This window comes from Rhamphochromis sp. 'chilingali' (assembly GCF_963969265.1).
Source record: "Rhamphochromis sp. 'chilingali' genome assembly, chromosome: 11".
Classification (NCBI taxonomy): Eukaryota; Metazoa; Chordata; class Actinopteri; order Cichliformes; family Cichlidae; genus Rhamphochromis; species Rhamphochromis sp. 'chilingali'.
In genome coordinates, this window is record NC_137938.1 from 33,159,484 (window position 1) to 33,172,648 (window position 13,165).

The 13,165-nt window shown below is 37.7% G+C and overlaps 1 protein-coding gene across 1 annotated transcript in view; it reads left to right on the forward strand.

Annotated features, from left to right (window-relative positions):
- The window catches only part of dgkb (diacylglycerol kinase, beta), a 96,455-nt gene extending 84,264 nt beyond the window's left edge, over positions 1 to 12,191 (forward strand). Inside the window, exons 24-26 of the mRNA XM_080895866.1 lie at positions 4,923 to 5,043; positions 5,260 to 5,320; positions 9,199 to 12,191. Of these exons, the coding sequence (XP_080751992.1) occupies positions 4,923 to 5,043; positions 5,260 to 5,320; positions 9,199 to 9,306 (290 nt within the window). The 3' untranslated portion in view covers positions 9,307 to 12,191. The remainder of the gene's footprint in view (positions 1 to 4,922; positions 5,044 to 5,259; positions 5,321 to 9,198) is intronic.
- Positions 12,192 to 13,165: the final 974 nt, after the last annotated feature.

Genomic DNA, 13,165 nt, shown 5'->3' on the forward strand with positions numbered 1-13,165 from the left:
CAGAAAGCAGAATATTCTAGTACTGCAGTGAAAAATTACAGACAATATAATTTTTCCTTCAAATACATAGTAAGAACTATATATATGTGGCTTAATATATCATCACTGCACAAGTGTTTTCAGTTATTGTAGTCCTGTTGAAAGGGAATACAATTTAGTTTTACTTTTTGTTAAGCTTTCATATCAATATGCCCCAATTTTATCCATGTTTATAACATAGCTTGAATGACAGCTAATCTGTTCTTTATTGAAATAATTTTATTACTAATAATTGCTGTTGAGTCTTTCTAAATTCTTTTGTAGACTCACAGCCGTGAATTCTGGATTTACTTGGCTTTTGTATTTTATTTCTATCATGTCTAACTGTGCCTGTTCAGGTGATGCACAGTATGTTTTTTAGGTTTCCTGCTGAGATGGTGTGTTTGTACCTGGGGATGAAGTGGATGTTACAATCAGTGTCTGGCTTTGAGACATGACGAGCCAGCAAAGATCTCCAGACATGGCTGCCAGTGATCCCTTATGAGACTTCACTGGCCATAGCACAATTTCTGGAAAATAAAAAGCCCTCTGTGAAGCACACTATGGAACATTCATTCCTTTTAGTTGTGATTCAATTTTCTGTTTCCTTTGGTGCTGTTTTGCCTTTAAAGATGGTTAAAGGTGGCACATTTTAAATTGGACTCTTTTTCACAGTCACAGCATTTATTGTGCAAAATGAATCTGTTTTATGTTGTTTAAAAAACTGAGAAAACAAGTGAGAGACAGTGAGGAAGTAGACAAGGAAACACAACTCAGTCCGACAATAAATAACCCATAAAAAAGTCATTCTCCAGTACATTAACATCACCTTTTTGATGCTTCGAGCTGAGCATTTCCGTCAGTAGGCTTGCCCTGTAACATACTCTGCTGTGTCATCTTGGATATCAAACATGACCATCATTTAGAAAAGAAATGCAGTGTTGTATTTAATAAGACTTCTAATTTGCAACCAGGACCATAAGATTATCATGGACATGTTCACCGATGGCAGTTTTCTCACTGACTTCCATACAACCAGACTTCTTTTTTTGGACGACCCCCTGCTGACAGTTAGAAAAACCGAGGTTTAAGGATTTCAGTAGACTTCAGGTTAAACCAATGCAAAATCATAATAAAAAGGAACCATGTGGCACATGTGCACTGTGAGGGACACATTTGATCAATGCAAAGCCCAGCTTTGCTATGATGAACACTCCATTTATCCCTGAAAAAAAATCAATCACTTCTGTGTTTGTATTTAAAAAAAAAATAGAGGCCACAGTCTAAACCTGGAAAGGCACTTAGTGTGAGTGTGGAGTATTTCCCTTTGTTTATGTGTGTCCATACCCATTTGAGCCTGTGTATTGATGCGGGTGGGTGTGTTTGTGTTGTCCACCTGTACTGTATATCTTAGAATAGATGCCCTTGTGGAAGGTGCCCTCAAGGTGAGCAGCCAAACTTGTTAGATCAAGAGAACAGCGTATTTAGAGGTAAACACACAGGAGTGCATTAGCCCAGAGGGGCAGAGGGTGACGCACATGACTGTTGGCAGAGATCATTTTTTGTCAAGTTGTATGTGTAGTTGCATCTGTGTGTGGATGGGTGGGCTGGTGGGTGGCTAGGGGATGAAAAAAAAAAAAACCCTGACCTTTCGGGAGCTGTTAAATCGTCCCGCTGGTGACGCCAGGAGACAAGCCCCTCAGGTGGAAGGGAATGGCTGCAGAGTGAATTATTTAGAATAGGGGCTTCATGTGTGGGTGGAGGGGTTGATGCTTGGGACTGATCCCCCGTGACAAGCCCCATGAAGCTTTCATTGGAGGATCGGCCTCCACATGCCCTCCCTCCTTGTTCCGCCATTCCTCTTTAGTTTTACTTTCAGCAGATCGGCTGCTGGTCCTGCTCTGCTCCGTCACTGTCTGTCTTTTATTCCTCTGCTCTCACCCTGTCGCTCCACATGTGTCAGTGCAGCCACTGGCCTGGACAGGTAGTTGTGTGACAGTGACAAGGACGTTGTTTCTATTCTCTCTCTCTGATGGGAAGATGTGGCTAAGATTAAAGTCGCAGTGTGCTGCTTTTTCATGTCCCATACGGACACTGGTTCATATCATTGTTTCATTCACTATCACTTGTAGTGTTTATCAATTTGAAATCCTGATTTCTTGACCTACGTAAGGGACATTGATTCGAGATTAGATAAATAAGATGATTTGGTTTATATTTGGCCATAGACTGCTTATCATGACTTTTTATAAATTGGCCTTTCTAATCGGTTAGGTGATTCAGTTTTTCTCCCAGTTTATCTCTGAGAACATGTTGGTTTTTTACTATATTTAGGCGAGTGTGCTTTGTATTGTAGATCCAGGTGAATCATTTGAACTTCCCGTAAATGGAATAATTGATGGTGATTCAAGAAAAGAAAAATGGAAATTCACAAAAAAAAAACCCACTCGAGATAAAATATGATTTCAGTCCATTAAGACCCTTATTGAAGTCGTGTGTCCTCATTTCTTAGAAAGAGATGAAAATATGTCTAATTTTAAGTTTTGCCTGAAGGCCATTTCTCCTCCAAGACTAGTGCTTTTGTACTATTTTGCCATATTTCATGACATTTCATGGAGAGGTGGAACATGGACAGATTAGAAAAGATTCTGATCAGAATCAATTTCCTTACAATTCTGAGACAGAGGATAGCTTCTGTAATTTTTTTTATCATTTTGAAAACTATTTTTTTCAACTCTTAATTTGAAAGAACAATTTTTACCTGAAGGTTCATTTCAGGCTTTTGTAAAAATGAGACCGAATGCTCCTATCAGGAAATACAATACAATTTAATTTGTAAGGGTACGGGTGTGTTGAGTTTTAAACAGTTTCATTATTCTGTTTAGTTGTGCCAATGGACATATTTTAATTTCTTTGGACTGTAGATCCAGGCAAGGTATCAGCATCAATGCAAATAAGTGTACACTGCAAGGCACTGGAGTGTAAGAAAGTCGGTAAACTCATTTTCAGAAAAGAAAATAAACTTAAGTTACAGTATGTCAAGTTGTATATTGCGGGTGAACAATATACAACTTGATACATAACTAACATTAATGATTTGTCACAACCTTAATATACTGCATCAGCATCTTTACTTTTAAATTAAATATACTTGATATACTCTGGTGTAGCTGACTTTAGAGTAAATAAACTTAGAAAATGTAATTTTGGAAACTTATTTGGACCTTTAAATAAAAGTACTTATATGGGAGACAGATGTTGTACAACATCAGAAATGTAGCTCAGCTCTAACCACACTACTCTTCTAGAGTACCGTGCAAAAGATTTGAGCCACATCGCATTTCTTTACATTTTACTAGGACACGCCCTCGGCTGTGTTTTACAGATGGCTGTAGACATTCACTATTGTACCTCTCATCTTACCTCCTCCATACATTTGGATTCATCTCATTTCTAATGGGGAGTCAGTGAAGAGCAGATAGATAAACTGAAGGCCTATATCAGGTCTTTATTGGCTTTCAGATGCTGTTCACCTGTAGATAGTTGGAGTGCTACTTCTCCTTTTGTCCTCTATTTTACACACAAGAAGGCCTGAAAGCTCTAAAAACAAAACAAATTATAAAGAAATGAGTGATATACAGGACTGTATGTCACTGCAGCAACACGATTTACAAGAATTCACAAAATAATAGGCTCGTTTTTTTCATCAGGGTTGGTCTTTAATTCTTTGAGACATTGTAAAAGTTGTAACTAAAAGCAAATTTGTGTCTGTGAGTGTGTTTTAGTGTGTGTGTGTGTGTGTGTGTTGGCTGCACAGGGTCCTCCTGCCCTTCTTAAACCAGCACAGCTACAGCCTTTGCATTCTTTCCCAAGCTAAGAGCTCTAAAGTATAATAGATCTTTGTAGCTCGGGGCAAACAGGAATCCCTATCGCTTTGGTGATGCTGTCCATCATATATGTCACCATGGGCCTGCATGAGCCGTTCACATCAACGTGAGAAGTCACGTGACGGGGGGAGCAACTTTAAAGCTCAGTGTCAGGGAGGTCAACCTGCTTTGGATTGTATGTGTACACACTCTTCCACTCCGACCCTGTAAAGTGCTGCACTCAAAGTCCAGCGTTGAGATAGGGGCAGACGCATGTCCATCACCATGGTGACAGCTGGACACCACAGCTCGGCGGCGGCAACAACATCTCACCGCAACAGCAACATTGCCCACGACACTCCTTCAGGAAACCAACACGACTCACGTACACACGGCATTGCGGGGCTAACACGCTCACACACACCGAGTGCCTAAAAATGGGTCTTAGTTTCAATTAGTGTCTGTATACTACCAACAGCGAGGCAGCAGCTTCTTAATTTGTGGAGGGATGAGTTGATGGAGAGTCGGAGGCAGAGCGGGCCTCCGAAACAGATGGGCCCTGCGTGACACTGGGCTTCCAGCAGGGGCAAAATCAATGCTCATAACTGAAAAACAGAAGAGAAATTAATAATTATATTATCACAAGATTGCTTTGCATTGCCGGTGCAATCTAATTAATAGCTGTTTTGTTTGTAGCTTGTTGCCTTTTTTCTATCTTTTTTTTTAAACAGTGAATATTAAATATTTCAGCAACAGAAGGCAAACTCTGAAGTGAGGAACATCACATGTCATGTTCTTTTATTCTTCCTCACCTCCTTCTCACTTTCCTCTTCCCCTCCTCGCTTTTGTACTTTGTTTCATGTGTCTTCTCACTCCTAGTACGAGTTTTTTGCATTGTTTACCTCTCATGTGAATGGTAGCTACATTCAAAAGCAGCAGTGATACTATAACATAATGAGGACAAAACTTGGCTGGACTTTGCATGGTTAAAAAAGTGTTTTTTCTTTGCTTTGTTGCTTTTGTTTGCTTTTGTCTCAGACCTGTCTGACCAGCTCTTGGAGGTTGTGGGACTCGAAGGAGCCATGGAGATGGGTCAGATCTACACTGGCCTGAAGAGCGCTGGACGACGCTTGGCACAGTGCTCCTCTGTGACTATCAGGTCAGTCTTTAACAATGTTTTGTGCCTGTTTCTTCCAATTATTATATTGTTTTTAGTTTATTATGGTAGCAAATGCTATGGCATATAAGAAAAAGCATAAAAATGCTACGAGTATAAATTAAGGTGATGATTTTTAAGCATCCTGGTGCAGAATGCTTTTATTTGGTTTTATTGTGAAGATTTGTTACAGCATGTTTTCTCGTTCTTCACTTACAGAACCAGTAAATCCCTTCCAATGCAGATTGATGGTGAACCTTGGATGCAGACTCCGTGCACTGTAAGTTGAACTGCATTTCCACAAATGGTTCATCCAAACTAAAGACAGTTATATGCCAATATAAAGTAAATTGTAAGGGCAGTGAAAGAAGAATCGAGCAAAGTATTTTGTAATCTCCATTTACAAAAAAAAGATTTGCAAATGAAAAAATATTAATACGTTTTACATATGGAATCTGCAGTCTGACAGTCATATTGATGCTTGAGAATTTTTCCAACATGTGGCAATGAGCATCCATGACTCATTCTGTAAATTCAAGTTTTCAAAAAGTTCTTTGTTTGTTTTTTATTCTGAGCTTAAAGAGTAACATCAGACTGTTTGAGGAACCTCTGAGGAAACACATAGTTACTGTTGTGTGGGAGATCTTGAGTTCTACTATGAAAATGCCCCACACGGGCATCATGAAGATAAAAAACAAAAGTGAAAAGTTAAATGCTTGTTAGGTGAAAAACAATGGTTTTGAAACCACATCAGCTATTTAACTGTATGCTAACAAAGCCTGCTCTATTGCAACTGCATTATAAAACCAAAACAGAAAACTTATCCCTTGTCTATGCATCTGCATATTCATAAGAAGGTATTGGTTTATAGACATTATGGTCTAAGATGTTAAGATGTCCAGGAGTCATTAATGCGACCCACCTTAGTGACTGATTAAATCTTCTTTCAATGACTTCTCCCATATGGAAAAGAAATAGTAAAAACTTATATGATTTACTCCTGAAAGTGGCCACTTTCTCATTACTTTCATATATTGTTTTAGTAAGTATCCAACACATACAAGTTTTATTATAGAATTTTTCAAGGGATCTTATATCTGTTTTCACTCTTGTATGCTTTTCATACAAGTTTCACACAAGACAGATACAAACTTTAAAAGATTTATATATATCTTATATATAGCTTTCTGACAAACAAACCAAAAGCTGATACATGTTTAAAAAAATATCAAATATATATGCTTTAATATTAAGATTAATATAACAGTTCAGCTGTTGCTGCTTTATATTCTAGTGCATTAATTTATGATAACAAATTCTTAATGATTCAAGTCTTATTTCTTCTAATTTGCTCATCGTCTAGATCGCAAACGTGTACCTCGATAAGTGTTTTCTCTCTGTCCAAGTTGCTCGTTTTTCAAAAGGAAACTCCTGAGTTTGCGTTGATTACGGTTGTGTTTAGCTTTAATTAGAACACCACTGCAGATGAAGTGCTGCCGAGATTTACATATAGATCGCCCAGCCATGACAAAACAAGTGGCCTGCAAGTGCTCTTGTATCTGCTGGCACAACTACACAGAGCAAAGTTGGGCTCTGACGATACATAATTGTGCTGCAATGATTTCCAAGGAAAGTTTTTCATTCTGTATGTCTGAACTGCATCTGAATCACTTAACACGTTAAATGCCTACAAAAACATCACACTTCAAATTGGATGTTGTTCCACTAATTATTAACAACAGCAGCTATGCAAATGCATATCAGTCTCTGCATGCATACCATGTTTAACACCATAACCATTTAAGATTTTAAGCTAAATGCAGCATGTGTCACTCTGATGAGTAGATCTAAAATAACTGGCACCATATTTCCAAATTTGATTCTGGTACAATGCACCTTCATTAGGGTCTAAGTAAAATCCCCCCTCGGTTTTCTTAATTTGGATGATTAATTGTGACCTGATAGCTCATTACATCCATGCTTCATTTGAGCAAATTATTTTATTTTCTGTCTAAAAGCCATATTGTTCCATGGGCCCTTGAACCACATAAATACTTAATCCTGCATTTTAAAGAAACAGAGCTTGATTACCATCCAAATTTATTTCAGGTATCACTTTAGATCTTTTTTTCTTTTTTGGCCACTGTCTTGTCAGAATCAGAATCAGAATCAGAATCAGAAACTTTATTGTCATTGTCATGAGAACAACGAAATTAAGAATGGTCCCCGATCATTGCAGTCTGTAAAGACTATCATGTTTATGGCAAAGTACTTGATAAACATTAACTTCAATCATGTTTAATGATGGCAGAAAGCCCACAAAAGCTAAGTAATTGCTCCAGCGTCAGAGTGCAAGCACAATAAATGGCATCTTTCCTTTGAAGTGAATGTGGTCCTTTGAATGCAGATGGTAGCATTTCCCCTCCCCATTACTGCGTTTAGACTCTTAGTGCAACTCTATAATGATGTGCTTAATATGACAACCCTTGATGGTTGATATTTGGGGTTCCATCGATCTACAGTTGCAACTCCTAAAAGAAATTGCATCATTGCAGGCAAACAGGATATTGTCAGATAATATAAAATTCAGTCTTTACAGTAATCCACAATAATATGTTATCGGAGTCACTAACCCCAGGGATTCTCAAAGTTTGTTGTAGTCAGGACGTTCAAATATGCATTCATAAGCCACTTGACAAGAACCCATTTGGATGCAACATCCATATGGAGGATTTTTTTTTTAATTGTTAATGCATTGCTGAATTTGCTTCTGTGGGGATAAAGTGCTGGGTATAATGAACAGTGGATAGAGACCTTATTATTTCATGGGGATAACCTTCTGAGATTTAAAAGAAAGGTAAACATAATTCAAAAAAGTCATTTGTTGATTATGGAGGCACTTTCATTTTATAGGTAAAAGTCTTCTGTAAATGAGCTGTGAAAACTAAATAATAGTTTAAATACCATTGTTTTTGTTGTGTTTGTGTTTATTGTTGTTGATTGTGGCATCACATCAATATATATATGAAGTATAGCTGCTGTAAAATTATCGAATTATGTTTATCTGAAAACAAGAAATGTCGTACAAAAAACCCCCCAAAAAACAGACCAAACAAAAAAAACATAGTTTCACAGTATCAGGAGCTGTTTCAAAAACATGTGTGACATGGATTGTGCACTAAAACAATTAAATACAATAATAACAAAAATAATTAATACAGAAAGAAAATTCAAATTTTCAAATTTCAAATTTTTCAAATTCAAATTTTTCAAATTCAAATTTCAAATTTGTGCTTAAATCAAAAGATAAGTAGACTATATTATGTGTTAAGTGTTATGTGTCAGTATTTTAGCTTACAGTCACGTCTGGCATATATATTTCAGTGGTTTAAATCTAAATCAGGGGTGTCAAACATGAGGCACGTGGGCCAGAATCGGCCCATCAAAGACTTCAGTCTGGTCCGCTGGATGACTTTGGAAAAAGTCAAGGAGAACAGAAATTTTGTACTTTAATTGTTTTTTCATAGGTTTACAAAGGAGTCTAAACCTTTTCAGACTGACTGATCCTAAAGAGTTTCTTTTTCATCTGTTTTGTGTTTTATCTTTAGCCAACTGCACTTATATTATACGCAGGTTCTATTTAAGTCATTTCTTGATTCAGAATATCATAGGGCCTGGGTGTGGTTAGTATTTTTTTGGTTAATAAATGAAGTCATCATTTTACAAACACAGTTTTGTGTTTACTTGGGTTGATTTTGTCAAATGTTAAAATTAGTTTGATAGTGTGAGCGATGCAATTATGACACATATGCAAAAAACTAAGAAATAAGGAAGGGAACAAATACTTTTTCACAGCACTGTACATAGCAGGCGTGCTGGAGTAAACAAATAATAAGAGTGGGTGAATATGGCTTACAACACTTGGCAAAGCAGCAAGACAAATTGACAAGACATCAGTTTTTTTCATCGTGGATTAAAGAGTGAATGCTCCCTATAAGCCAGGCAGCATTGGGAAAACTCCCTTTATAGTCTACTGTATAGTAAGCACTGAGTGATTTCATAATGCTACTGAAAAATGCTATGTGAAGATGTTAACAGACAGCTTAAAACACATTTCCTTTCTGAGCTAAATCTCAGCTCTCTCTTTTCTTATACCAGATTGAGATCGTTCACAAGAACCAAGCTCCCATGCTAATGGGACCACCACAAGGTCGAAGCTTCTTCTCTTCACTGATCAGACGAACTCGCACTGAGAGCAAAGACTGAACCTTCAAGACCTCCGAGTGCTCACACACACCTGCAGGGCAGTAGTCACCGGTTGATCTTAGCTGGGCCTGTTTGTAAAGGAGCCCTTTGTCTGATTGATAGCCCAGCATACAGTAGCAAAGTGTAGGATCAGGATGTGTCGCCTGCAGCATGGAGATGTCACTGAGAAGCCCACATTGAATCCAAAGCGAGGCGAGTTTAGGACTGACACTTTCTTCTACAGTCTGTGGTGTAATTTCGCTCCAAAAATATTGAAGCTATTTATGGAAGTTCACTTCTGTTCTTCTATTTTCTAAACTTCTGTTTTTATTTTTGCTGTTGTGCTCTGTGCCATGTGTAACAAACCCACCGCTGAATGTGTTTTGTGAGATGTATTTATTTATTTATTTATTTATTTATTCATATTTAACTGCTATTGATGTTTTCTAATGTTTTATTTTTGTATTTGCATACCCCTGATGCATGATGGACAGTGAAAGAGGCTGGTGCTGTTGGAGATGACATATCTGGAGTTTGCATCTGATTTTTCCCAAAGTGTTTAGTAAAAAGTGAAGTGTCTCTACCCGACATCTCTTCTACGCTTCAGTCATGAATGGCTTCAAATAGTGCAAAGACAGAGAATCTGCTTTCGTTTCATGTTTCCTGCAAGTCATCCTTGTCATGTTTTGATTGGCTGTTTTGCTTCTCCGTCAGTGGAAAGATTAGGAATGATTATTGATTGCTCATAAAAAATGCATGACACTCTTTGTTTTACGTTGCACGAGAGATTTCGAGACAGTTTTACCAGATCTGTGCACACTTTCTGTTGCATGAGTGACCATGATCTCTTTTGACACTTATGGAAATTGATCATTTTTGAATCTGCATCTACAGCACAGCTCTGTTTCAACCACATCATCATTTATCTGCATTTTTATGGGATCCTGTGCTTTCTTAACAGGTACTCAGGCATAATAGAATGAAAATCTTTGAAAAGCCACAGAAAACAACAATATTTATCTTGTATAGTACAAGCACTTGTATAGTTATGTTCACAAGAAGCAGCTTGACCTTCTATGGTAACTCATTTTTTTCTGATGTTTGTTGATGAGGGTTTACAGTCCGCTGCACAAGTAAGCGTCCATTAAACAGTGAAAGATCTACAAACTTACTATTGACATTCATGTATATACATTGCTGTGCAAATTCCTCATTTCTTTATATTTTGCTTCTAAGTATCCAGACTGTCTTACAGGCTTTCAAAGTTTTCCTTTGGATATTGGCTGTTTTTACACTCATTTTCAGTCCGGTCCAATTTTAAGAGGATTTTTTGTTTGTTTGTTTCTTAAGCTACTTAACACAGATTTTTTAATCACTCAGTGTTGTCTACGTAACAGACAAGTTAGCAAAAAGACAGTTTTAATTTTTAACTTTAGCACCTTGTTAATAGCATGATCCCATTTCTTTAGTTGAATATCCCCCCAAAAAAGTTAATGCCAAAGATAACTTAGTTTACTGGCATAAAATAGTGTTTTGGACCAACAAGGGGATTATTAGCCAAAAATCTGGCTTATTTTAGCATGTCGTGAATTATGTCCTTAAAACAGCATATGGAAGTCGTGTCCTTCAGAAACAGCAAAAACACCTGAGTCAGGTCTCTTTGTCAATACAGACTTGACCCAGAGACCGGAAAGATGCATCTGGCCTTTCAATTGATCCATCTCCTTTCGGCAAAGCCCCATCATAAATGTTCTCAGTATGAAGGTGGCTATGAAGAAGCCATTCTTAAAGAAGGGAAACAGGGAAAGAAATCACAAAAAAAGTCTATAAATCAGCAGTAACAGGTCTTGTGGAGTTGATCCAAATGTTACATTTTGAGTTAAAATATGTTTGGAGCAGGTCAGGAGAGAGCAACCACAGTGAGTGTCTACAGGCATCTGTAATACACAGTGGAGGCTCTGTCATGGTTCTGGGCAGCATTTCAACCAGTGGTGTTGGGGATTTTGCCAAAATTGGAATTATGACCGTGCAAAACTACCAGCTGATTTTAATCCACCATGATGTACCATCTGGAAAGCATTGGATTGGCAAAAGCTTAATTCTTCAGCGTGACAATGATCCCAAACTCACTGCCAATGCAGTAAAAGTATACGTGGATAGAAAAGCACAAAACAAGACACTAAGTAATGGCTTGGCCTCCATAGAGCTTAAGATAATTGCAGCACTGGGGGATCATCTCCACAGAGAAGAGACCAAAAGGAAGCCAACGTCCAAAGTAGAGCTTTGAATGTCATTCAAGGAGCCTGGAGAACTATTCCTAAAGAAATATCTAGAACGCTGCCCAAGAGAGTTCAGAAATTCAACATGTTGGTAACAACCTTTTAAAGAATCAATACTGAAAATCAGTCACATTTTATAACAGTCACTAACATATGCACAGTTGCCATTTATAGATAGTAATTTCCTATGAGTATCCTCCTTAATACAGAGCATTAAGTGGCTGGATGGTATTTGTCTTATTCAGTGCTTTTCTGCACTAATTTCATTCAGGCTGACCAAAGACTAAAAGTACTCACTTATTCATATTCTGGGGACATTATGTTACAGACCTACCAGCGAGACACACTTGATAAATGCATTTGTTTTTATAGAACTTCACATTTGCATGTTTTGGGAAGAATTTTAGGCTTGACTGTTTCGGTCTTTATAAGTGCCATATGCCGGCGGAGACGATAGCCAAGGAGTCTCCCATGTCTTTTTGCTTTGTATTGTGTAGCGTTTATACAGTGAGGTTGTATTTTTGTACACAGTATTATTTATTTTTCTGCTTTTTGCTTCACTCTAGAACTCACACCATTTTGTTGTTGTCTAAAAAGAAATTATGCCTGCCAGTGTTGACTGAGAAAAGTGATGGAAACAATAAAAAAGCTTGTTGTTTGGCATTGTGTTCAGGAATTTTTTTTTAACCTTTTACTCCTTAATGATGCATAGTAGTCACATATTAGTCAAAAGATTGTTGGTATAACAGATTCAAATTCCACGGGCGTCACAGTTAGCACTGTTGCCTCAAAGAAAGAAGCTTTGAGGCAACAGCACGATTTGAATCAGTGCAGTCTTTATGTCCTCTCTGGTCCTGTGTTTCCTCAGGTGCTCCATCCTCCTCCAGAGACATGCATGCTAGATTAATTGATAATTATATGTATGACACAAATATGAGGTAGGTGCTTTAATTGCAATTATAATATTGTGTTTTCTGTATGAACAAAATTGACAAAAGGGCAACATAAATGCAAGGCTGTTATCGGTCAGGATATTGTCTCCATTGCTGTTTATCAAATTTAGCATAGCAGTGTATCAGCAACGGTCTACTGCTTGCTTTCACACTACTAGAAATGTTTAAGTAGAAGTTAATGATTAGAGTAGAATTAGCTAAATTACCAGCTCTGTTTCCACAGAGGCACAATGGGACATCATGCAGTCTTTGTACTAGAAAAGTAGCACTTTATAGAACACTGATGGCCAGTGTGACTAAGTTGGGTAATTTCTTTGTCACATGCAGTCCAACTCTGGGCAATACAGTTAGGTCTATAACTTTTGGGGCAGTTACACCACTTTTTGCAATGTGCCTCTGTACACCACCGCAAGGTTTGTGGCCCTCTCTCCATTCAGTTTTGTATTTAATAATTAAAAAGCATGTTCTACTGGGTTGAAATGAGGTAACTGCCTTGGCCATCGAAGAATAGGGTTAGGATCCCATCTCTTTGTCTTGAGAAACTCTTTTGCAATATGCTTTGGTTCATTATCCACTACACAATATAATAACACTGCCAACACTAATAGCCCAGTTCCACTGGCAGCTATACATGCCCAATGCCATAAC